The sequence below is a fragment of the Candoia aspera genome, chromosome 4 (genome assembly GCF_035149785.1).
Source record: "Candoia aspera isolate rCanAsp1 chromosome 4, rCanAsp1.hap2, whole genome shotgun sequence".
NCBI lineage: Eukaryota > Metazoa > Chordata > Lepidosauria > Squamata > Boidae > Candoia > Candoia aspera.
The window spans coordinates 43,906,823-43,930,590 of NC_086156.1; the positions used below are offsets into that span (position 1 = coordinate 43,906,823).

At 35.6% G+C, this 23,768-nt stretch overlaps 1 protein-coding gene across 1 annotated transcript; it reads right to left on the bottom strand.

Moving 5' to 3' along the window:
• Positions 1-663: 663 nt before the first annotated feature.
• On the bottom strand, positions 664-23,085 carry SNRK (SNF related kinase). The gene is made up of 7 exons (XM_063303945.1): positions 22,767-23,085; positions 18,055-18,200; positions 15,787-16,475; positions 10,054-10,195; positions 8,664-8,876; positions 5,533-5,667; positions 664-3,273 (listed from the first exon to the last, which is right to left on the bottom strand). Exons 3-7 carry the CDS (start codon positions 16,373-16,375, stop codon positions 2,058-2,060), a joined length of 2,295 nt encoding a protein of 764 aa, XP_063160015.1. The 5' UTR covers positions 16,376-16,475; positions 18,055-18,200; positions 22,767-23,085; the 3' UTR covers positions 664-2,057.
• Between the last annotated feature and the right edge of the window lie 683 nt (positions 23,086-23,768).

Sequence of the window (23,768 nt, forward strand, 5' to 3'; positions counted from 1 at the left end):
CAATCATACAGAGAGTACTTATCTCATACTGGTAAAGCATCATAAGCAGTTTTAAACTAAATTGCAACAAGAGTTTGAAAAACAAAAGTGAAATATTTCATTTATGCCTTGAGAAATGGGAAGTTATAAACCCTGAACTAGGTTAGATATTAACATACACTGCATGATTTAGAATTATAGACGAATCCATACTTACTTGGAAATAAGCCATAATGAACTCAAGTGGCTTCCTAGTAAAAATGCTTTAGACTATACCTTCAGAAAGATTTACCATACTAAAAAAAAAAGGAAGCATAAAATCATAATCTAATGAAACAATTCTTTGGTGCTCTACAATCTATAATGTAAATGAAATGCATTGAACTTGACCATCTTGCTAGCGTCACAATACTACTGAGCTATGTAAACTCTCTCAGACAGTAACCGTCTGGGTTGCTGCTACATAACACCATCAGTTCTTACCAGCATTGCTTTGAAGACCCAGTGCACAGAGCATGAAAAAGTAACATCCTTGTTTTTCCCCAAATTGGGAATATGAAATATATTTTATTCTAGACACATGTTCAGAAAAGTTAGTTCATCTGGTCAAAAGTATTTTTTTAAGAGGAAAAGTGCCAACACATTGATTTGTTGGCATTTCAGTAGCAAGGGTTAAAGAAAAAAAAAGCAAATACAGTCAAGAATGAAAGAAAATTGCTCCATGCCAACTTGTGTTATTGACTTGATTTGGAGAGAGAATTATTAAAGCAAATTAAATGTCACATCCCTAAATGTCCAATTAAAATAATTTGTTTTCCAGTAATATATTCCATGGTGCATTTTGAGATCCATGGAGTGGACTTGGGATATACCATATTAAAGTAGTCCAATTAGGCTCGCTGATAATCTGAACAGGCTCTTTTATTCAAATTCCAGCAACTGCTTCTACTCTCCTTTAAAGTGTCTGGCTGAAATGACTGTATGTATTTAGGTATTTTGAGCCACTTTTGATATACTTAACACTATACAAAAGTGACAATTACCTATCTTGCCTCATTTATCTGCATGCTCAAAGTACTTTATCACATCTGTAAAGTAATCAGCACTTTGTGAAGCTTCTATTAAAATTGAAAATATTAAAGGGCACAGTGGAAAGTAGATTTGGAAGAAACAAACTTTGTTTTTTCAATATCTTTATCAACAGTTACTGTATATGAATTAATTTATTGGAATAGATCTCAACTACCACAAATTGGTCCATTTTAAATATTTTGCACAATACTTTACAACTGATTATATATACCAGTAATGAATGGTTTCCCTTGGATGGGGGAAAAAAAACCCTCTTAAACAAATTACAGTGTTCCTTCGCTAGATAAATTTTTTTAAAAAAAAGATTGTCTGCATTTAATAATGGGGAAAGCTGCCTTAGAGATTTCTTTTTAAAATCTTGTCTATATCAAATCAAGATCTTCATTTCAGCCACCACTCATGCATATTATTTAAGACAAAGATGTGGGATTAAAAATCAAGAGTTCAAGATAACTTTTCAGTGCACTTTTGCTTTGTACAAGCCTTGAAATTCTGAAAACTCCAGAAGAGATTTCAGTATCAAAATATTATTGCTTTGGTTCTGTTGCAAACACAGAGAATTATGCCACATCTCACATATTTTAAGTAACACAGAAGATCCGAACAAGATTTGACATCTTACGAAGAAACAAAAGCTCTATTTCTAATTTAAGTGCAGAATGTGAAACTACTAAGTGCTTAATTTATACTGGATTTGGACACAAGCCTTACTGTAATCCAGATTTTCTATAGTAAAATTATAAAGGTAAAAAGTTACACAAATCCTGGTTTGTTTAGAACAAAAGAAATTACTGACTAGCAGCATGCACAGTATCATGCATTGTCATAACAAGCAAAAACTAAATTAAAATGTAATAAATTACTGCTTAAAGCCTATGTTAAAATATTAAGACAAAGACAACAAAAGGTTCAGTGAAATAAAGTATTCACAGCTCTGAACAGGAAGATTGGTGATGTCAAGTAGAATGGGTTAAATTTGATTATTGTCAAACAACATGACAGCAAGTTGTCTGACCTGATGTACATAACAGTCCCTCCTTCGGGTTTCGCTGAATATTCACAGATATTGTTTTTTCACATAGAGGTAGTTGTAGCACATTATTTTTCAAGTTCTTGTTCTTTATTCGTTCTAACTCACTTGCCGCATCTGACATTTGGTCAGAAAACAATTTTATGCTGCCCAAGGATGAAACTGGATTTACACTCCCAGAACTTATGCACATTTTCCATGTTGATTTCTCCTGCACCTTAACACTGGAAAATGAAATGGTGTTTTGGGGATCAATTATGTACTTAGTGCTACTGTGAATCTGAGAACCTAAACAGATGCTCATCAACTTGAGGCTTTCAACCAGATCACCCGCACTTCTTGATGACAACTGCACCGAATTAGCAGATCCTGCACATCTGCGAGTGGAACCTGAATTGTTATTCGTGCTTCCACTAGAGCTACTGGAAGGACTTCCACCCTCTTTATGATTATCACCAGGATTTGTTTTGTCAACCCCCCCATTTCCATTGCTTGGTTTTCCTTGTCCACTTCCATCTCCCTGATTGCCAGGAGGACCTTCACTACTATCTCTTCTATGCCAGGAGTAAGTAAACCCACTGTCTTTATCTAGACGTCGCCTACTTTCTGAGTCATCATCACTTGTTTCTGAGCTACTGCAACTGGATCCACGACCCTGACTTTTCCTTCTGTGGTAACGTTTATGCACAGTGCTGGGTGAAGCAATATTCATTTTTAGCCGACTAAGTTTTGGAGGCAAATTCTCATCCATATCAAATTCATCATCAGATTCCCCTTCCTCAAAAATCTGATTAAGGACTGGGGCACTTTTCCGGGAAGTAAGACGATTTGTAACAGAAGGCTTACGGCGCAGAACAACTTGATTTGACAGGGAAACAGTTTTTTTATCTTCTTCATCCTCCTCTTCATCTTCTTCCACTCTAAACAAGCACTTCCGACTACTAGTTGTAGGTTTTAAATTTACTGAGGGAACAACCGAAAGTGTTGGTCCAGCTAATTCAGGAATATCCTCTTTCTTGGCTGAATCATTAAGTGCCTTACTTCTGTGTCCATTAAGAACATTTTCAGCAGTACGAGCTGGAGACTGAGGAACAGCTCCATGGGACAAAGGAGAAGCTGTAAGGTCATCATCTAAATCTTGAGGAACATCAATCTTTGTTGGCCAAGATTGCCTAGAATAAACATAAAAAGGAGGAAGAACTAAAAAGCAAAAAAACTTCCAAGTAAAATCTCTACTCCATGTTGATTGTTTCTCATTTTTAATGCAGTAATATACCAGTAATATAAAAAAGTGAGAAATAATCAACATGCATTTTAAAATTAGTCACATTTGTACTCAGCTTGGGTTCAAACAATTGAACAAGTAATTCTGTCTGGCTGCACTTTAAACTTCAATTTCTTAAATCATTTCAGGCCATCACTAAGTCTCTTCTGAAAATGAAGAGACATTTTAAGGCATCATATGAGATAGCATCAGCATATGAAGAAAAAGGAAATTCGACTATGTCCCAAAGCAACCTTTGGATCCAACTTTTTCTCTTAATGACATTCATGGTCTTTTTCTTTTAGTAATTAAAGTGATGCTAATTTACTAATATGTAACCCAACTCCTTAGTGCTTTGAAAATGCCAAAGAAGTAATAACTGAAGAGGCAAGTCCAACAAATACTGCAGTCCCTTCAGCATAGACTTTTATAATACTAGCCAGCATTGATTCCCATCCTTGTGTATTCCTGTGGCTCTCAAAAGAACTGCTGGAGCCTTCCTATGGTTAAGTGGGACAGGTGACTGACATCCCAGCCTGGAGGCAGGCAAACCAAAGAATGAAAATTAGACTCAGAGAGCCAACTGTTCACTTTCCCAAAGGAAAAGTAGTGAGAACCACATTAAAACAAATAGGTGAAAGAAAAATAATTGTATTGGTCATCATGGAAATAACAGGTACCCCCCAGTGTCATTTGAACATTTTTCATCAATGAGGAATCACATCAATTTGGAGCTAGGTTGAGAATGAGACCCCAGATATCGGTTAATTTTTTTGATTAGTAGATTTCTAGCCCAAATTTTAGGTGTTTTAAAACGACATTTGTTTTATTAACATTTTAATCTCCTCTGCCCTTGTCATGTTTGATATCTGTTACAACTCTGGCAGATTTACTGCTTCAGGGCTACTTAAATATCTAAAAGTAGATAGTTTAGGCCTGTTTCCATTAATTGCCTTACTGCTAATTTGAAATTTGGGTTTTTAGGGAATATGTGTCCATTCAACCCAATCTTACGCCTGTATTTCAGAAGTTCAAGCCTGCTCAGGTCAACGTATTTCCAAGAGCACACAAATTTGCGCTCTTAAAATACACATAACTTTAAGTTTTAATTCTATCCTTAGGCTGGGCATCTGGCCATTCTTAATTTTCCTTAAGCACTTTTAACTTTTTAAAAAAAAATCTTAGAAACAAACATCAATTTTGAGAACAGTGACAAATACAGTATGGGGAAGGTTATCCTTCTCCCCACTTTATTCCAACTCCAGTCATCCCATTTGCTACTTTGAAAATGTAGAATATAGCTAGCACCAAGTATTGGATTTAAACATATAATTGGAGTAGTATCTAGCTTGTTATATTTTTTCATTTACTAAAATAAGATCTCTTGCTTCATATAGTCTGTTTGATGGAGCTTTTTAAATGTAGTGGCATTTTCCTGAACTTGTTTGGGCTCTTTCTATATCACAATATACAATTTATTTTAGCCTCTATTATAGTGGTTTTAAATAGTCTTCCTGAAGAGACTCTCCTAATTATATCTTCCAGTTGTTTATTCCATTTCTACATTTAAATTAGTTTGATATTTTTAGACAGTTTATTTATTTTGCTAACTATCTCCTGCTTTTTCACAGAAGCAGTCTTCAGAAAAGGCTGCAATAAGATTTAAGATTTTACTCTTTTTATCTTTAACTTTGTCTTTCTGCATCTCAAAATTAACACCATAGTTGTGTTTAAAAAAATATTAGAAGACACTATATTATTACACATCCATCTTAGATTTAAGGCCTCTATCATTAAAATATGAACGCCAGTATTTGTTAGCCTTGAAATTCCTATAAGGTAGCTCTCATCCTGCAATTCATTCTGTAAGGGACATTGAAGGGGAGCCCTTTATCTAGAAATCTACACTTGATCTATATTCACGATGAGAAAGAATGTATTATTACTGAATGAGGACACAGACTGCTAAAGAGATTCACCATTTTCCATAGCTAATGCCCTTCCAAATACTCACTGCTCATTTTTCAGAAGCTATAAGCTTGTTATACAGATAACTGCATCTGTTTTACAGTGTCTTTAAAATGTTCATTTAAAATAAAAAGGCTATGAGCTCTCTTAAAGAATTGATACAAACTATTTGTACAATTTGTAGAGTCTTAATTCTTACCTAAATTGCGCTTTTATATTGCTTGGGCTTGCCGATCTGGTTTGTATTTCTTTCTCTTGTTTCTCTCTTAAAATCCGCTCTGCTAGTAAAAAGTAGGTAGCAGTGATGTGATTGTATTTGTTAGTTTCCAGAGCCCTGAAGAAATGAAATATATATTAATGCTTTCCTCAAACAGACATATTGCCAACACAACATATCATGTTCCTTAACAAAAAAGTAGAAGAGTACTTCAGTAAAGGAATTTGTACTTTTGACATCTTGACAAATGCCACTGGCTTACTAAAAACTGGGGAATTAATACAGCAAGTTCAGTAATCACAGAACAATATATGAAAGAAAAATCTAACAGTTGAGAAAAAAATTCTTGATCACAATAACTTACTAAATGTGAGTCAATACTATCTTCAACTGCAAGATACAATATAACTATACTTTACTATTGTTTTACCATGCAGCTATAGAATTTCTGATACATGTGGCCATAGTACTGTCACAAATCTATTTGTAGCTTGGATGACTGAAGACTGGTCTGCTTCCAGTGACTCCCTAGGATGGTCTGTAATTGCTAAGAGAAGCAACCTCAGGGAGTCCTCCTACTTTGGAGAAGTAGCACCCCATTCACCATGGATGGCCCTTTCTCCCACCCTCCCCCAGAGTGTGGGCAGTTTATCACTACTCAGCAACACTGGGAAAGCAAGTGGAAGAAAAACATCAGTTAATGAACACACTATATATTATCTTTAAATATCCAAATACTAAAGAGTTTCTGTGTCCTCTGCCATCAAATAAAATCAAAAACCAATTAAACCAAATGAGTAATATTTTTCCTTACGATGCTTCAACTAACTTGAAGCGAACTACCTCACTTCAGAGCATTCTCTCTAATTCTTCTAAGCCACTTGAGCAGCAAATCACTGACTGTTGATACCTGATATTTTTATTTCTAAACATCAAACAATTCAAGCTATTTACTGCTCCAAGTGCTTAAAAGTGCTTAGTACTGACATTACATGAGACCCAAATCAAACTACTTGATGTTTTGTTTCACTTGCTCAATCGCTTCACCTGACAGATTTTTTAATAAAATAAATGTGCATTTATTAACTTAATGGATTTTACATAGAAAGTGAGCCAACTGAGTCCAGTACTTTCATTATTTGAGATCTAAACATTCTTAACAGTCAAAAAGCTTTTAAACGGATTATAACCAGGTATACAATGTAAATATAGGAATTATTTACATAAAAGAAAGAATTAGGAAGCTAAAGGGTAGAAGTTCCTGCCTTCAGAACCAATCAACACACATATAATAAATTTTAATTATCCAGTTTTACACTCTTTCTCTTTCCACACAGACATGCACAGAGTAGGAGCAAACAAGGTGAGCCACATATCAGGATATTTTACATGTCTTGTAGCAATTTCAGCTACAGCATCTTTCCTCTGCTTTTGCCATCTATCTGCTTAAAATTAGAAGGGAAACTTGGTAAAGCCATTGCCCCATACAGCCCAGAAGCAATTTAAAAAAATGCATAGAACTTAATAGAATAGATTATAGAACTGGTTATTTTAGTTACACTTTTCACTACATTTATTTCCAACCAGTTGTCAATAATTTTTGCTTAAGTTTTAGCTATCCCACCATGGAATTGTTTTTAAAGATTAAAAAATAAAAAGTTATAAATAAATAAAACAATATATTAATTTGTTGTAAACAACTCTTCAAATTAAAGTAGAAAAGTGCCAAATAAATACTTGACTGAAGGAATTTCTCTGAAATGTGGAGTCCTTGGTGCTCTCTGAGCCTTGTTTTCTTACAGATGTTTCACTGACAGACTAGGCAACATCTTCAGTGCGAAAAGGGAATGGGGTTTGCTCTCTGTTTATATACCGTGGTTTGCCCTGCTTGTGTTGGTGGGGGTGTTGTTCTGTCCTTGGTAGTTCCTTGATTCGGCTGTTGTTTGCTGCTTGGTTGATTGACTGAGTTAATAGTTCCTTGGTTAGGGTATTGTATACTGTTTGATTGTTCAGCTGGTGTTAATCTTTGCATATCTGGGTGTTGATTGCTGGTGAGATGTTCTGGTCTTTTAGCTTTTCTATTGTCTCCTTTGAATGGTATGTAAATGTTGTTTACCTCTACGTGCCTGTTGATGGCTGACTTGTCTGAGTGCCAAGCTTCCAGGAATTCCCTAGCATTTTTTTGGATTTGGCTTGGACTAGGTCGCTCACAGTTTCCCAGTTGAAAGTACAGTTGAGTTTGTCCATGTGTTGTGAGATTAAGGAGTTTTCATAGTGTCTTCTGACTGCTAGTTGGTGTTCATGGATGTGCTCTGCTAGTCTTCTGCCTGTCTGTCCTACACAGTGGCTGTTACAGCCCTTACACTGTATGTTGTAGATAACTCCTGTTTTTTCTTCTTGGGCTACTGGGTCTTTTAGGCTACTTAAGATGTTTTGAAGGGTTTTGGTTGGTTGGTGTGCTACAGTGATGCCATGTGGTTGTAACAGTCTGGTAGTTGGTAGTTTCTGAGATGTTTCTGATGTATGGCACTGTTATCCTTTTCATAACTTGTGTTGGTTGTGCAGTAGTGGGTTGAGTGGTCAAGGCACTTTTTGATAAAGTTGCATGGGTATCCATTTTGCTGGAAGATGCTGTACAGATGATCTTTTTCCTTTTTCTGGTGTTCTGGGTTGCTGCAGTGCATTTGTGTTCATCTGAATAATGTTCTTACACAGCTCCTCTTGTGGGAGGTTGGGTTGTTGCTCTGGTAATGGAGCACCTGGTTAGTATGCATTGATTTCCGGTAGACTTGTATTTTAATATCTGATTTCTCTGAAAATCAGATATTAAGGACGCAGAAAGAACTTTATTTACATATCCTGATTATGATTCTATAAAAGTTCTTACATTTTGTATGTGCTTTCCCAATTACATCTTCTGGACTACAATACTTACAATTACCACATAGCTTGGCTGTTCACCATGATAGCTGTCAATTCTGGGGTTGAAATCTAAATGCCTATGAAGGGCACCAGATTGAGGAAGGATGTTCTATACAGACAAATCATACTCTTGTAACAGAGTAAGAACAGTTACAACACTGAATTATAAAACTGTATAAAATGTTACTTACTCTACAATAGTATCTCGATCTGCAATGTCTCCAAGAACCATGCGCTGTATGATGCTATTGTGCTCTTCTTCTGAAAGATTTTTATATGAAACCAAAGGAATATTGTATTTTGTTGCAGGTGATGGATCGACTCCTTGTAGCCAAGGGTGATTTTCAATTTCTTCCAAAGATGCCCTTCGTTTGGGGTCTCTTTGCAACATTCGTGTAATTAAACTAGCAAGAAAAATGTAAGCATATATTAGCATAATTATATAAGGGTATACTCCACAAAGCTGTTTTTCTCCTATTATACAACTGGCTCTCATCCAAAATTCAACTGACTTTATTTCATTTGTAGAATTCTGGCTATTTAACATTGTCTTACTAAGATACTAGATCTCCACATTTATTTTTTCTGAATTACTGCACAGGTCTATATGGGATACCATCCCAGTGCATCAGCATGTAAATAAATTCATTTGAGATAGAGGATGTAAGCCACAGCAGATGGTAGCACCTATCTAACCTTAGCTTTTATCTTGACAGGTAAAAAGGATCAGACCTGGTAAGTGTTTCAATGGAAGACCACCAGGAAATCCATCACTGCAAACTAAGCTAGAAAGACCTAAGCACTTTTTGTTTAATACTATGTTTTGCTTTGTCCTTCAATGCCTTTTGGAAGTTTTACATGTGTGTATAAAAGCAGCATGAAAACTGAAGATCTCAGCACAAAGTGACGGATTATGTAAATGGAAGATCTACAACATATAGGTTCTGATCAGATTTATTTTTATAACATACAGTTGTTGAAAAATTCACATTTTCATTAATTTTTCAAAGCACTCTAAGAAACAGGCATGGAAATGCAATATGACTTACCATACTATATCATTAAAAACCAGTTTCTTGTAACAAAATCAGAATAGTTATAATACTAAACCTTAAAAAAATAACATTTTACTCTATGATTGGATCTTGATCTGCAATGTCTCCTAGAACCAGAACCAATGATAGAATAGTGGATGCAAAAAAAGGGAAAAGAAATAAAACCAATAAAAGATGTATGCATAATTATTAAATAGGCAAAAATGATGTTCAAAAACTAAATATGTGAATAGTTTGAAGAATGAGGATAAATTATTTCATTCTTTAACATTTATTTCATTTATATCCTGCCTCTCCTCCAAGGAATTCAACATAGTATAGACAATTCTCCCATTTCATCCTCATGGAAATCCCGAGGAAATAGATTAGGTTGAAACACAAGTTTTTTTGTGTTTTTTCCATTGTGGTGAAATGAAAATATGAACTGGGTTCTCCCAGTCTTCACTACTATACCTTACTACCTATTTATTAAATTACTGGCATAATGCTTTTAATTTCAAGGCATTCTATAGAATAATTTACTTACTCTTTACATTCTTTGGACACCCGAGATGGTACTGTGTATTTACAATCCATTATCATGGTCAAAGTTTCACTATCATTCGCTTCTTGAAAAGGTGGTTGTCCACATACCAACATGTAAAGAATAACTCCCAGGCTCCATATATCTGGGAGAAAATAATGAATTTTAAACTTCAAAATGGTAAACATTTTACTTATTATAACAATTAATTCAAACCAACATTTTAATTAGTCAGAATTTACATGCTCACAAATAACATCTAACAATGGCTGGAATTGTTGTTTATGTACTTCTTTGAAGTGTCATTTAATTTTTCTATGTTTTGCACTCTTACTTTGTTTTTACAGAGTTTTCAATATAAGCCATCTCGAGTCTTTCAGATTTGGTGGCCCTATCAGTCAAACAGATAAGCAACTGCTTTGACTGCCAAGCAGCTACCAAGCCCAGTTTTGCTTATGAAGTATAAGGCTCTAAACATCAAGGAACAAGGGTGCCTGATAGACTACAGGTAATCCTCATTTAGCAACTGCAATTGGTTCCAGCAACATGGCCCCTAAGCGAACCATGTGACAAGAGAGAGAGACGCTGCAAAGATTGTTGGTTGTTGTCCCCTCATTTAGATAAAGTTCTATCATGCAGCAATGCCAGAGTTACTCTCACTCCATGTGTGTTGTTGTCAGGTGCAGAAATTTGGGCGTAATTGTACAAATTGATCAGAAAATGATTTTTTTGCTGTTTACTACTGTTGATTACCATCGTATCTGTGAAGGTCGTTTAATGAGGTAGTTGCTAAATGAAGACTACCTGCACCTTTGCTATGGTACCTAGTCAAGCACTGACAATTGGGGCAGTCTTACTGCATAGGCCTAGAACTACAGAGCCTAAAGCTGCTTGTGTGGGAGCTTTTCCTGTGGGGGACTACACTCAGGAATGTTCTTTTCTGAAATCTGTAGGTGCCTACTGTTACATTTTACAGTACTGGAGGCCTCTCTCAAGGCTTTTGGTATGAATGCTGGATAAATGCTTCTTGGGTATTTTTGTTTTCCTTTTCCCTTCTCTTTTCCTTTTATTATTTTAAATTGGGTATTTTATATTTTGTAGGCCATTCTATAGTGCATTTGAATAGAAATAATATGTCAAATTTTTAAAAATGCCTTCCTGTCATAAAACACAACTTGACAGAATCTTCCTCCTGAATAGATGAGTCTGTGTCAGATGGACCAGCAGTCTAACTTATTAACAGGCAGGTCCATTATATTCACTAAAAACACAGAGCAAAAATCAAACAAATTCCTTCCATCACAGGACTAAACTCCTCAAAAGATACCTAATGTGAAAGCCTTTCCTGTTAATTAGATGGTGTTATCTATCTACTATGTCCTTTTTCAGTTCTGATGAAATAAAGTCTCTATGCTTCTGAAAATCTAAAGGCCACTGCATTATATTCTGCAATTTGCTAATCCTACAATTTTTTCAGATGTTGATTGAAAAGAGAAATGATAGACCTCTGCTAAAGGGTTTTAATTGAAACAATAAATAGATTATGACCATTTGGAAATACAATTTCACATTATTAATCAAAACAAGCAAAAATTGTAGAGAAGAAAAATTAATTTATATATTTGTTGCTAGGCAGCAAACTAAAAATTAGGCTTTTTTTAACCCAGAAACTTTCTCAAGATTCCTCCATTTCAGAGCTTAATGTTCATTTTAAAAATGTTCATTGTTACATGAATTTAGTTATTTTTAGATTTTTATATTGGATGCTCCAATTAGCAAGCAATCTTGCGACATATCTTCATGAGAAGTCTGGAGCAGTATCAGAAATAAATGTGTTTACCAAAAATAGATTCAGAATTCTGTTAAATACCTTTAAACAAAGGATCTGACTGAGAGTACAGAGATCATCAGTGATCTGAAAACATAATTCTTCATTTTAAGGAAGGTTTTAATTCTTAAGGACAACATAGTATGTACTTTGGATTTGCAATGTATGAAGATTCATAACTGCTGGTTGGCATTTCCAATTTTCAAATGCTTCTGAAACACCCCAATTGTGAAAGTTGTTCCAGCAGGATTCTCAGAGCCATGACAACCAAGCAGAATACATGCAACTTCCTTACTCCCTTACATAACATCAAGTCACTGCTATGGAAACCAAGCTTCGTCACTGACTGCCCCTTTGATGCTTGTTACAAATCTAGTAAGCAGAGAGCCCCAAAGTTCATTGTGGATTTGGTTGTTCAGGTTATTAAAAATATAATCGCTTTATTTTCAAAAGAACACCAAACAAAACTATCAACAATGCATTTCACTCTGAATCCTTAAGGAATTAATAAATTGCTCTTTGTTGAAACAAATGTTATGGTTTAGAGAGACTGTTCATCAGCAAAAAATTCTATTTTTAAAACAGTTGCATCATGACAATGGAGGCATACTTTCTCAGCCACTAATCTCTAAAACCACAGAAATACAGATGATAAAAATTATACATCTTTATTCATATCAGTGGCCATAAGCAGAATCTTTTTAATAATCTTACAAATCAATTACACGTGACACTCTTTTATTAGATATCTGTTGGACCAACTATAAATATTTTTTTTTCAGCATAAAGGACCTAGCATTACTATAATATAATGGGAACTCCAGTTGGCAGGGGGTGGTGTTGCAGGAAAGATCTGTGAATAACACCTTCATGGGACTCTCCTATAATCCACATGAATTTTTTCAAAAATATTACAGAAAAATTATCTGCAGAATAAGAAGATTATTTATATAGGACACTAGTAATACTCTCCATCATGTGGCTTGAAACTAGTAGTGCAGGCCAAACTCATCCAAATGATTTATCATCAGATCATCACTTCCTAATGATCTTCCAGAAAAAGTCAGCATTTTGACTTTAACAGATGCCATCTCCAGACATGACATATATTTAGCAAAAAGGAGATTCACATCAAATATTTGAAACAAATAGCATTTATCATTATCAGATATGGACATCACAATCTTGCCAGCTGTATATAATTCATTTAGTAATTTACCACTCAAATTAAAAATGCCTACTTTCCACTTGAATGGGACTTCCTAACAATGCATTACAAAAAAGTTGGGCAGCTAATTAAAAGATTAAGTGTTATCTGCCCATGCTCTAACAAAACTATAGAAGATTTTTCACATTGTTTTTTGCACTGCCCTATTTCCACTTCTGCCCATGGAAAATTTTTGGAGCCCTTCTTGAAGGAGGAACTATTTTGGCCTGATTCACACAAAACTGAATATTTAATGGATTTGGACAAGAAGACTTGATTATGGAGGCTGGCAAGCTTCACAGAAGTAACTGCTAAACAGATAAATGATTTTATTACATGTTCTTAATTTTTTTTTTAATCAAACAATGCTTTATACATTTTACTTGATTTTTATGTATTCTAACATATTTTAATTATGCTTGGTTACCATTTTACTTAACTCCTGTATTGTTATGCCTTGCAGTTTGTAAAATGAACAGACTGACTTGAATTGATGTATTAAGGTAGTTGTAGGAAACAGTGTGGATATCATAAAATATCTCAAGAGCAGATCAATTTCTTCCCCTCCATCTTTACTGCTACCATAAGGAGTGTCAAACAAATTTTTGTTTTACTCAGAATCTTAACTTTTGATGATATTAGTCTCAGGCTAAATGTCAGAATTACCTTTTTAGGACAACTTGAGCTTTTTTATGTGACCCTTTAGACCCAAGTTAGCAATCTACTTATTACAATAGCAGAAATTTGATGTCATATATCCAACTGAAATACTTATCTCACACAATGTCCTCATGAAAGCAGGAAAGACAGTCAACTGTAAATCAATCTCATAGTTACTACTTTCATGTGACATTTTCCCAGCATCTACTCCTTCCTCATCTACTTTGATTATATATTCTATGTTCTCACTCTTTCCTGCCCATTTCCTTTTCTGTGTGTGGGAATTACTACTTTAGTGAAGGATTTCCTGTTTAACTGTTGCTAAACAATACTTCGCTTATAAGAATTAAGTCTAATGTTGTTCCACCAATAACACTACATGCACAATAAAGGAAATGAGTAACATTAGAAAAACCACAAAGACAGAAATACAAGAAATCCAAGGCAACATCAAAATATGTGGTTGAGAGGAAACAAAACACACAATAGATTTATACATTTGGAGAGAAAACACCTGTCATCACAGTGCAACTGGAACAAGAAACCATTTTAGGCTGTTCACTGAAGGAAATTATTATTATACTTGGCCTTTTTTATTTTCAGTGTATCAGATTTGTACAATATAGATTTGAGCAATCATGAGCTGAAATTTCATAGGCCTTTGATATAAACTTGGAGTATAGTCCTAGCTGGTTATGTGTTTTCTTATATGAAAATACAGATCCTATCTGGAATCCCTGAACAAAATTATAATTTCATGAAGCAGTTACAATTCACAGTGGATGGGATTCAAGTGTTAATAATGAAAAAGTTGCATTGCAACTCTTAAACTAAACCCTGGGGAAAACAGACAAGAGCTGGAAACCAACTATTTTGAGATGAATTATCTCAATAGCATGTGAGTGAAAATATTTCTGATCATCAAATGGAAATGGGATAGAGCTAGGCTATACATATAGATATAATAAGATGCAATAGCCCAGGATTTTTAAACTTTTTCAGAGAGCAGAATCTGTTAGTTAAAAGAAAATCCTGGAACCCCTGATCTACAAAATGGCAGCCATGATGTTTTTTCATGAGAGAACAAGCCATTCCCTTTCCGCTTAACCTTAGAAAAATTGCTGTAGACACCCTTTTTTGGCCCTTAGTTTCTCATGGAATCCCATCAAGGTCATACTGGGAATACAGTTTGAAAAACCCTGCAACAGTCAATCACCAAGTTGTAAGGACCACAACAAAAGCATACATGATTGAAACATCAGGAGAGGAACTTTTGCTGAAAACAGGAGTCTATTTCCACATAAATGCAACTATGCACTGCACACAACTATAAGAGGAACCAGTAACATTTTATATTGTGCTCCTAAATTAAAGATATAATGCAAGCATTTGGACAACTGTGAGTGCAGACGTGGTTATTTGCACGTAATAGTTAAGATGCCATTAGAGAAATGCTGTTTCCATCTACTGTCAATGCAGTTCAAATAATTCTGGAATTCTAATGCAAGGACATGTTGAACTATACTATATATGAAGTGGATATAACCTAGCACCCATTGTAGTATCTATCTAACACTATCCAACACAGCATATTCAAGTCAATCCAATCACAGAATGTTCTGTCTCAGTTTTTAACAATGACTAGTTTACCTTAGGAGTCATCCTTAAAATAACAGAAATAGACTATACTTTGCAGTTGTCTGAAATCTGAAGCTTAAGCAAATTTGCTATCCATAATATTGAGGAGATACCAGGTTGCTTACCTCTAACACTAGACTAGTACAATGAAAAGATACCAAGACTTTTTAAAATGTATGCTTCTAATATTTAAATCCACCCTTTCATAACATGGTGTCCTCAAGATATCTCAGAATTGCAACTTTCAGAATTCTGCCTTGCCCATTAGCTGTGAATTCTGGAAACTGCAGTTCTTGGATGGCATAAAATTCTGAAAGACTGTTCAATGATTTTTCAAAAATAGCCCATTTGAACACAAAAACAGAGCAATTAAGGTTGTGCTTCTTATAGTCCATTAACTTACCTACTGCAGGTGCATCATATTCATCTCCAAGTAGAATTTCAGGAGCAGAATACGCAAGAGATCCACAGCTTGTTGTGAGTTTTTTTCCAGGCTGAAATTTGTTGCTAAATCCAAAATCAGTCAATTTAACAAGTCCTTGTTTTTCAAAGAAGACAACGTTTTCTGGTTTTAAGTCTCTGTGAACGACATGCAGTTTATGGCAGTAGGATATAGCATGAACAATCTGAGCAAAATACTTCTTTGCCAGATCTTCATTAAGACCTTCTTCATGTTTCATGATGTAATCAAACATATCTCCTCCATCACCAAGTTCTAAGATCAGATAAAGTTTGGTCTGGGTGTCAATAACTTCATACAGGCGAACAATATTGGGGTGTTGCACTAGTTTCATGCATCTGACTTCTTGGAAAAGATGTCCTGTGGCTAGAGTATCTAGCTTGGTCTTGTCAATTACTTTTACTGCCACTTTTTCACCTGTAAATACATGTCGGGCAAGCTTTACCACGGCAAAATGCCCTCTGCCTAGGGTTTTATCCAAATCATACAATCCAGCAATTTTTCCATCATATCCTCGTTTAAAACCTGCCATACTGCTCCAAGTAGTAATGCCAACACTTTCTGAAACTTGCGTCTTCTCATATAAGGGTTTTTGAAATTGATGCACAACTCATCTTCGCTGCCAAATGCACCTAAAAGATCAGAAATAAAATTATTATAGAACCTACGTTTAGAAAAACATTACTGCTTTTCTAAAAGTTGGACTTCGGTTAGGAAAGAACCCAGTATAAAAGGATTTTCTTGAAAGAAAGTTGAATAATTAATTTAGATTTGTCACTCTAGAGATACCAGATACACAAACAAGCTTTGTCCAACACTCCAAGTAGCTGAATCATTAATCTAATTATGCAGTTCATAAATAAAATAACAGGGAAGAAATTGAATTCCAGAAAAAAATTACTAGATAATTGCTCTTTTCTGAACTAAAAACAAGTACTAAGAAATCTGATGAAACTGCTGAAAATATTGCCAAATATTAGTTATCAATATCAGAGAAATTTCAAGATGAATATTTGTATATCTGATATACTTTCTAGTGAAACTAGATAATTTTATACTTATCTATTTATTTTATACTAAAAAACTGTTACATCTACATAGGGACAGTAACAAAGAGGCATAATGGAAATGAACCACTGAACATTCATGAGAATAACAATCATACTTTCTGCTTCTCATTTCCATATGATCACTTTACCACATGCAATTTTCTCCAGCCACCAACCATTTGCATATGTACACACCTATAGACAGGCCACAAAACCTTACGCTACAACTAATTTGTTATTTAATATGCCATACAATTTGTTGCTTTTCTAAATATTTTAGCCCCTCCTCCATGATTTTTAAAAACGGCTTTCAAAAACAAAGGGAACTCTCAAAATAAACTATTTAACAACCTTCTGGTTTCTTCCTGATCAAACTATTTAGCAGAAATTACTATATGCACACTTAGTGATGCAAAAAGTAGACCAAGTCATTATGAGTTGGGTAGCCTGATACATTTGGCTGATAAATATACAAACCATGGAAGAGATTGGTCAAGACATTATTTTGTTACAAACAACTTGTGCATACTTCTAAATCCTAGAATTAAAAAACATGTTTTTCTTCACAGCCATTAAGGGCTGAATTCATAATATAAAAACTATGAGATTTACACAAGTTAGCAGGAAGCCTGATTCATGAGACAGTTGTTGCTACTTTGATTTAAATGCATATCATAATTAGTCAATTATGTATAAACCAAATTATTTTAAAAAGCTAAATTGAAGATGGACTATAAGTGACAATGCAGTTAAACTGTACAGGCAAGGCCTCTGCAAGGAGGATGTACAGCATCATATTACTAACCATGATTAAGTAAAACAAAGACTTATCAAAACTGTAGCATCAGCTATCTTGTATATAAAATTAAGCATCCCAGATAAAGAAAATTCATCTGAACAGCTTAACCTGGACCATCTTTTTCTTCTCTTCTTTCTTTAATCCTGTCCTTCCTAGAAGACAACTGCAAAAAGTCATAATCTTTTGTCGTTTATGTACATTTGTAAGGAAAAGAAAATAAATACTTTTAAAGGTACACCATCAGTTGAGGATCCAATATTAGAACTGTGTACAAAATTATGATGTCACTGTGACAACTAAGACAAATTTCACAGTGAAATAAAAAAAAATAAATCTATATTGAATAAGTTGGGCTCTACCAACCTTGGCAATGCCCTTCTCAAAGGTAACATCTTAGTTATGCTTTGATCATCAAGTTCCAACATTTCTTCATATTTTTAGAAGATTCATCTGCTGATATTTCCATATCCAGTTCCAAGACCAGTTTCACATTCTTCCACTGTTATTTCCTAAGTAAAAGATATCTAGATTAACTTACTGAATAGCCACCATAACTGTGAAATAAAGGTGTTATATAAATCACATAGAAAATAACCATATGAATATGTGCATAGACATCACCCTGAAATTCATTTGGAACAACATAGGAAGTGTCAAGAAAAGAGTATTATTTTATTAGAAAAAAACTTAGATTATAAATAAATATTACTAACTGTATAGCCTTAGAACATATTTAAAATCTGAACTGAATACATCAGGGACAAAATGGAGGCCTTTAACACTACATCCTTTTCTGTACCCCAACAGGACCTTTCCCTTAGATAGACAGAAAGCTGCTAAACACAGAAGCACTGCACAGTTCTAGTAATCACCATACATTTTATATTTTAGTTCCAATGGTTATATTCTAATTATATAACAAACAGTTCCTTATTATTCTAAAAGATCTGGGAACCGAATAGCTCAATAATTGCATTATCCTGTACATTTGCCTTCAGTATACAATGCTCCACAATGGTGAACACAGTACATTGGACAAGGTACTTTCAGCTGAAACATAAGACATTATGGGAATGCACTCCCAGGGAAGTGTATCTGGCTTTATCTCTGGTATCTGTTCAAATCTGCCTTTTTAGGAAATCTTTTCCCAGAAGCCAAGGGGTGCAGATATTTTTGAAAACAGCTCTGAATGGGACTGATTTCTTTCCTATCCCCAATTTTTACTATTGCTGATTTTGTCTTTATTCAGATTCAACAGTAAAAAAGAACATATTATAACTAGAGAACCTCTCTGCCACAGAGAAATGCAAGTATTTATCCTAGTAGTAACAATCAGCCTGTACAAATTTTGGAGATTAAGACCTTCAGTAATTCTTTGTAGTAACATCTTCCAGGAACAATTCTAAATGGTAAGGCTCTGCAATTTCTTAGGGTATGGTCAATTATTTGATTCAATATTAGTTTTTATTTGCCGAACATTCCAAAATCATAGAAATCAACAAAAAGAACAATTTCACAAGAGACTACTTGAAATATAGTATGCTTGCAATACCTTGTATTCCCTTTTTTCCCCAAAAAAGCTGGGGAAAGCACTCACAAACTGGCAGACAGGGAACTGTTTTCCAGAGTTGTTGGGCCAGTAGGTTAATAAAAATGTGCTCTATCTATAGAGTTACTTACAAATCTATATTACAGGTATAACATTTCACAATCCCTTTACAAAGACATTTATCCTTTTTAATCACATTGTTCAAACTATTTATACAACTATTCCATTATTTTTATTTTTTTTAATCTTCTAAGCAGTCAAAGGTTTAAATATGCCTCTCAATGCAATATTAAATCAGCTAAAAGAAGCAATCAACAAATTGAATAACAGCATATAGCAAGAACTGCATGCCTGACATCCACAGCACATTCCAGTCCAGATGTTTTACCAGAAACCCATGATGCCAACAATATGAATGTTTGGGTGTATGTATACACAGAGAGAGACAAAGAGAGAGAAGCTGAGGTTAGGAGGATATACACTTGGGTCATGATTATGACACTGACTAGGGCTGAAGCCCTTCCTGACCTGGCTTTCCTGCACACATATTTCACCAAAGCTACTTCCCATGAAGAATGAGCACTTCCCCCATGGGCCAGGAGATTAATTAGTGGGAAATGACTGATGAAGAAATTAACCTTATCAGTGCTACAATTTTAATCACTTTCTCCTATTAATAATTGTTTTAAAAATATAAGAACCTACAGCTGTAAAAACAATGCTCTCTTTTGTAATAGATTACTTTTTTAGACAATATTTTTATTCAATCATTCATTCATTATATTTGTATAGCCACCCATCTCAAAAAAAAGTGACTCTGGGCGGCATACAAGGCGTACAGTATTCTGTGACGTTTTCTAGAAATACTGTATTATCTCTACTATAATAAAAACTATTATACTTCTCTGTGGCTCTTGACTCAGTTGAAAATGGTTTTCATCTACATTGAAAGTGTATTATTCTATATTAAATGAATTTTCAAAATTGCTTTATTTCCAGTTGATTAAAATACTTCTATAAACTGCACAGCACACCAAAGCAATCATGTTAAAATGCAGGTTAAGGATATTATTCTCTTGTATATGTAGGAGAATGGTTTGAAGGAGGGGAACAGGAGGCCACTTCAGTGAAATACCGAGTACATCAAGTAGAGAAAACAAAGTAGTACGTTATGGCAGTACTCAGAGGAGACAAAGCAGATCTTAGAAAATGCTTCACTCCTGCAATAATCTAATAAACCTAAATAAATTCTATTCTAGAACAGCAGGGACAATACAATGAGAAACAATATTGTGCAAAGAATTTTTCAAGCAAGAATGATCAAAATAAATGCTCTATCCATTTATTTATCTGTCTGTCTGGTGTTTATGTAAAAGAGAACAAAAAATATATGAAAGTGACATCAACTGTATTAAGGAGCATGCAACAGAAATGGCATCCAAAAAATGTTGCCAGTGCATCAGAGGACTAGAGGTGCAAGTTGATGAGTTAAATGAAGTTAATACCAACTTGTCATAAAGTGTTCTCTGATTAACAGACTATGTAAAAGAGAAATAAATTGTAATCTTTATCACTGAATAATAATAAAATATCTATTTATCCTATTCAATAAGCAAAAAAGTACTTTTATACCATCTGGTCATCTAGTTGTTTCAGTAAATATTCTTGACAATGACCATATATCAACTTAATTCTGAGCCTAAATTTTCTATTTTTAAAAAATTCAAAACATTAGTATTATAATAGATAGTACACGGCAAATAAATAGAACCTTTTCAGCTGTATAGATTTCATTACAGCAGTTAATCAGCTTGAATTTCTCTAGATAGATAGATATTCATTACATACTCCAGGAAATTAGGCATTGTACAAAATGCTCCTATGTCCAGTTAGATCTCTTATACAGTCCTAATTACACTATCTAAATACGCTAAGCCAAACTGTGTATTTCTCATGAGAAGTTATCAGTGTGAAAGGCCATGCAACTTAATCACTACTGCTGGCAATAACAAAAAAGCCAAAATTTGTTTCAGCTGTAATTATTTTTTGTTCCGAGACTAAACTATACCTTCCTAAAAGAACATTATTTTCCAAGAGATTTAACTGTTTCAGAAATCAGATATACTCTGTTAAACCCTCCTTTTGTCCCACTTCCCTACATTAAATGTTGACTTCTGTGATTTCCCATAAAGGACACATAAAAATAATCTTAAATAAGTGCAGTTGCACTAGAGGGCAGGCTTTAAACAGTTGTCTCATATCCTTTGGAAAGGATTCATATCTATATTAGCCAACTATAGGAGAGCCACAGTTAATCCAACTACCTTTGTGTTAAATGCATTTTAACCTCTAAAAGAGAAAATAAGCTTCAAAATCTAAGCTGTAAGAGGTTTTTATTTCAAGAGGTATTTCAAGCATATGTTCAAAGAATGAGACTTTAATATATCCACAATTCATTGCACTTTGCACTGAAAAGAATTTGATCCTAAATCATGTTAAATGATTACATTCCAGTTAACATTATAATTTTCTTTTAAACCAATGAGAGGTATGTTCACTCTAAGCAATAAAAAAGCTATTCTATGACTTTTCATCTATCTGCTTCAATTAATACTAAGTGGAAGAATGGGAATAAAGAAATTTTAAAAAATGTTCCACAGGTCTGATGCCTATGTCAAGGACTGGCAAATAAAGCATAAATTGATGCAGCTTAGAAAAATGGCTGTTTGCCAAAGAGATCATCAAGCCATAATGTGCTTTTGGCATGACAACGCCATGTAATCACTTCCACAGAAGAGAGCTCTGTGCACCACCAGAAAAAGACTGCTAAGCTCACTCTGGACAAACCTGTTGGCTCTGTATCCAGCTTGCAGAAATAAGATGCACTGTCATCACCCAAACGGATCTGCAGCTCGAGTGTATAAATTTCTTATCTGCCACCTAAGCCTGACAAATGCATGGGGGGGGGGGGGGAGTCAGGAACGCTCTTCCTCGGACTGCAGGGGGATTGGGGAAGAGAATGGAACGCAAAACGATAGCAATGGCAAAGGGACAAGAAGAGGTAAACTCAATTTCACCTTCCTCTCATTCATGTACCTTAACCCTGCTTTTTGCAATGCTGAACCCACATAATTCATTTTCTTCCACAAACAATAAACGAACTCCATCTCATCACTGCATGCCCTCGGGGACTCTAAAATCACACGCAAATAACAACCCTTACTCCGTCTCTCTCGCACACTTTCCTCGCCTTGCCCGTCTACCGCAAAGGGGGAACGCGAGAGGGGTGTGTGTGTGTCTCAGAGAGAAACACACAAGAACCCCACGGACACAGCTCCTTCGCGGCGCCGCGGTGTTCGGCCTTCAGGGATGACGGCGAGAGCCTGGAGAGCTCACGTTCTCCGCCCTCAATAGCTGCTCCCTTCCTTACCGGCACCTGCCCCCGTAGGCCTCAGAAAGGCAGCTTAGTGGCCCCAGAGAAGGCCAGACTGGGTCTCAGTCTCGCACCCCGCCCTTAGCAACTTACTCTCGGTACTGGTGACGGCGGCAGCCTTTCCTTCTGCGCGGCCTCGACTTCCCGCCCGCCGCTCCCTGCATGGAAAGCGGCGGTTCCTCTTCAGCGTTCGCCCTCTACAACCACACCGGCAGAGGTCTGCAGACCGGCCTCTTCAGCGAAGAGGCACCAACCCGGCACTAAAGCAGACCAGCTGACGGCTCTGCGTTTCGTGTCTCGCGCCGCTTTCCTTTGGGTTCCGAGGACCGCGCGCCCAACGGACTACGCTCACGTTTCCCGTCCCTCACGGCGGGCGACGAAACGTACTGACAACAACAGCGGCTCACTCGTAGTCCGAGGACGGCAGCGGGAGGAGGGAAAGGAAACGCAGGATAAGGAGGGGCCTCGGCAGAGAAAAGGAAATGCGCGTGCGTCTCAGGAGGGAGGCGCCGTCGGCGAGTGGCCAATGGTGGCATCCGATTCCTGCGGCTTGTCTTTCCGCACCTCCGTCGCGTGAGGTAAGTTGCTAGTCATAACCGGAGGGGCTGGTATGGTTGGTGTGGACCCAGAAATGACTCCTGACTGTTGGAAAATGGTTCATAAGATAGCATCTAGCCTGGCTTAGTTGGTTAATAGCGAAAAGGATTCCCCCCTCGTTGAGGTCTTAATTGTTAGGTATGTAATGTCTTTGTGTCTCACCAGCGAGGTTGAAGGGGTAATCTCAAGATCATAAACGAAGTTTAAGCCCAGGGACCGCTCTGTGTTGTGTACTCACTGGGGAAGTTAAAGAGAGACTTACTGGGGAAGTTAACTACATGATTATAGATGAAACGTTAAATTCCAATTTTCATTAGTGAGGGAATATACTGTGAACAGTGGCAGTTTAGTACGGATTAATTAAATATGGAATGCTAGAGCTTTTATATATGTATATGTACATGTACATGTACATGTGTGTGTGTGTGTATATATATATATATATATATATATATATATATATATATTCAGCAAAGGATCGTTACCTTGTGGTGCTGG

Coding starts and splice junctions, on each gene's coding strand:
- SNRK (XM_063303945.1), bottom strand. CDS start 16,375: ATGGCAGGTTTTAAACGAGGATATGATGGAAAAATTGCTGGATTGTAT. Junction 8,877..10,053: donor GTGTCCAAAGAATGTAAAGA/GTAAGTAAATTA, acceptor TTTTCTTGCTAG/TTTAATTACACGAATGTTGC. Junction 5,668..8,663: donor GATCGAGATACTATTGTAGA/GTAAGTAACATT, acceptor TCATTTCTTCAG/GGCTCTGGAAACTAACAAAT.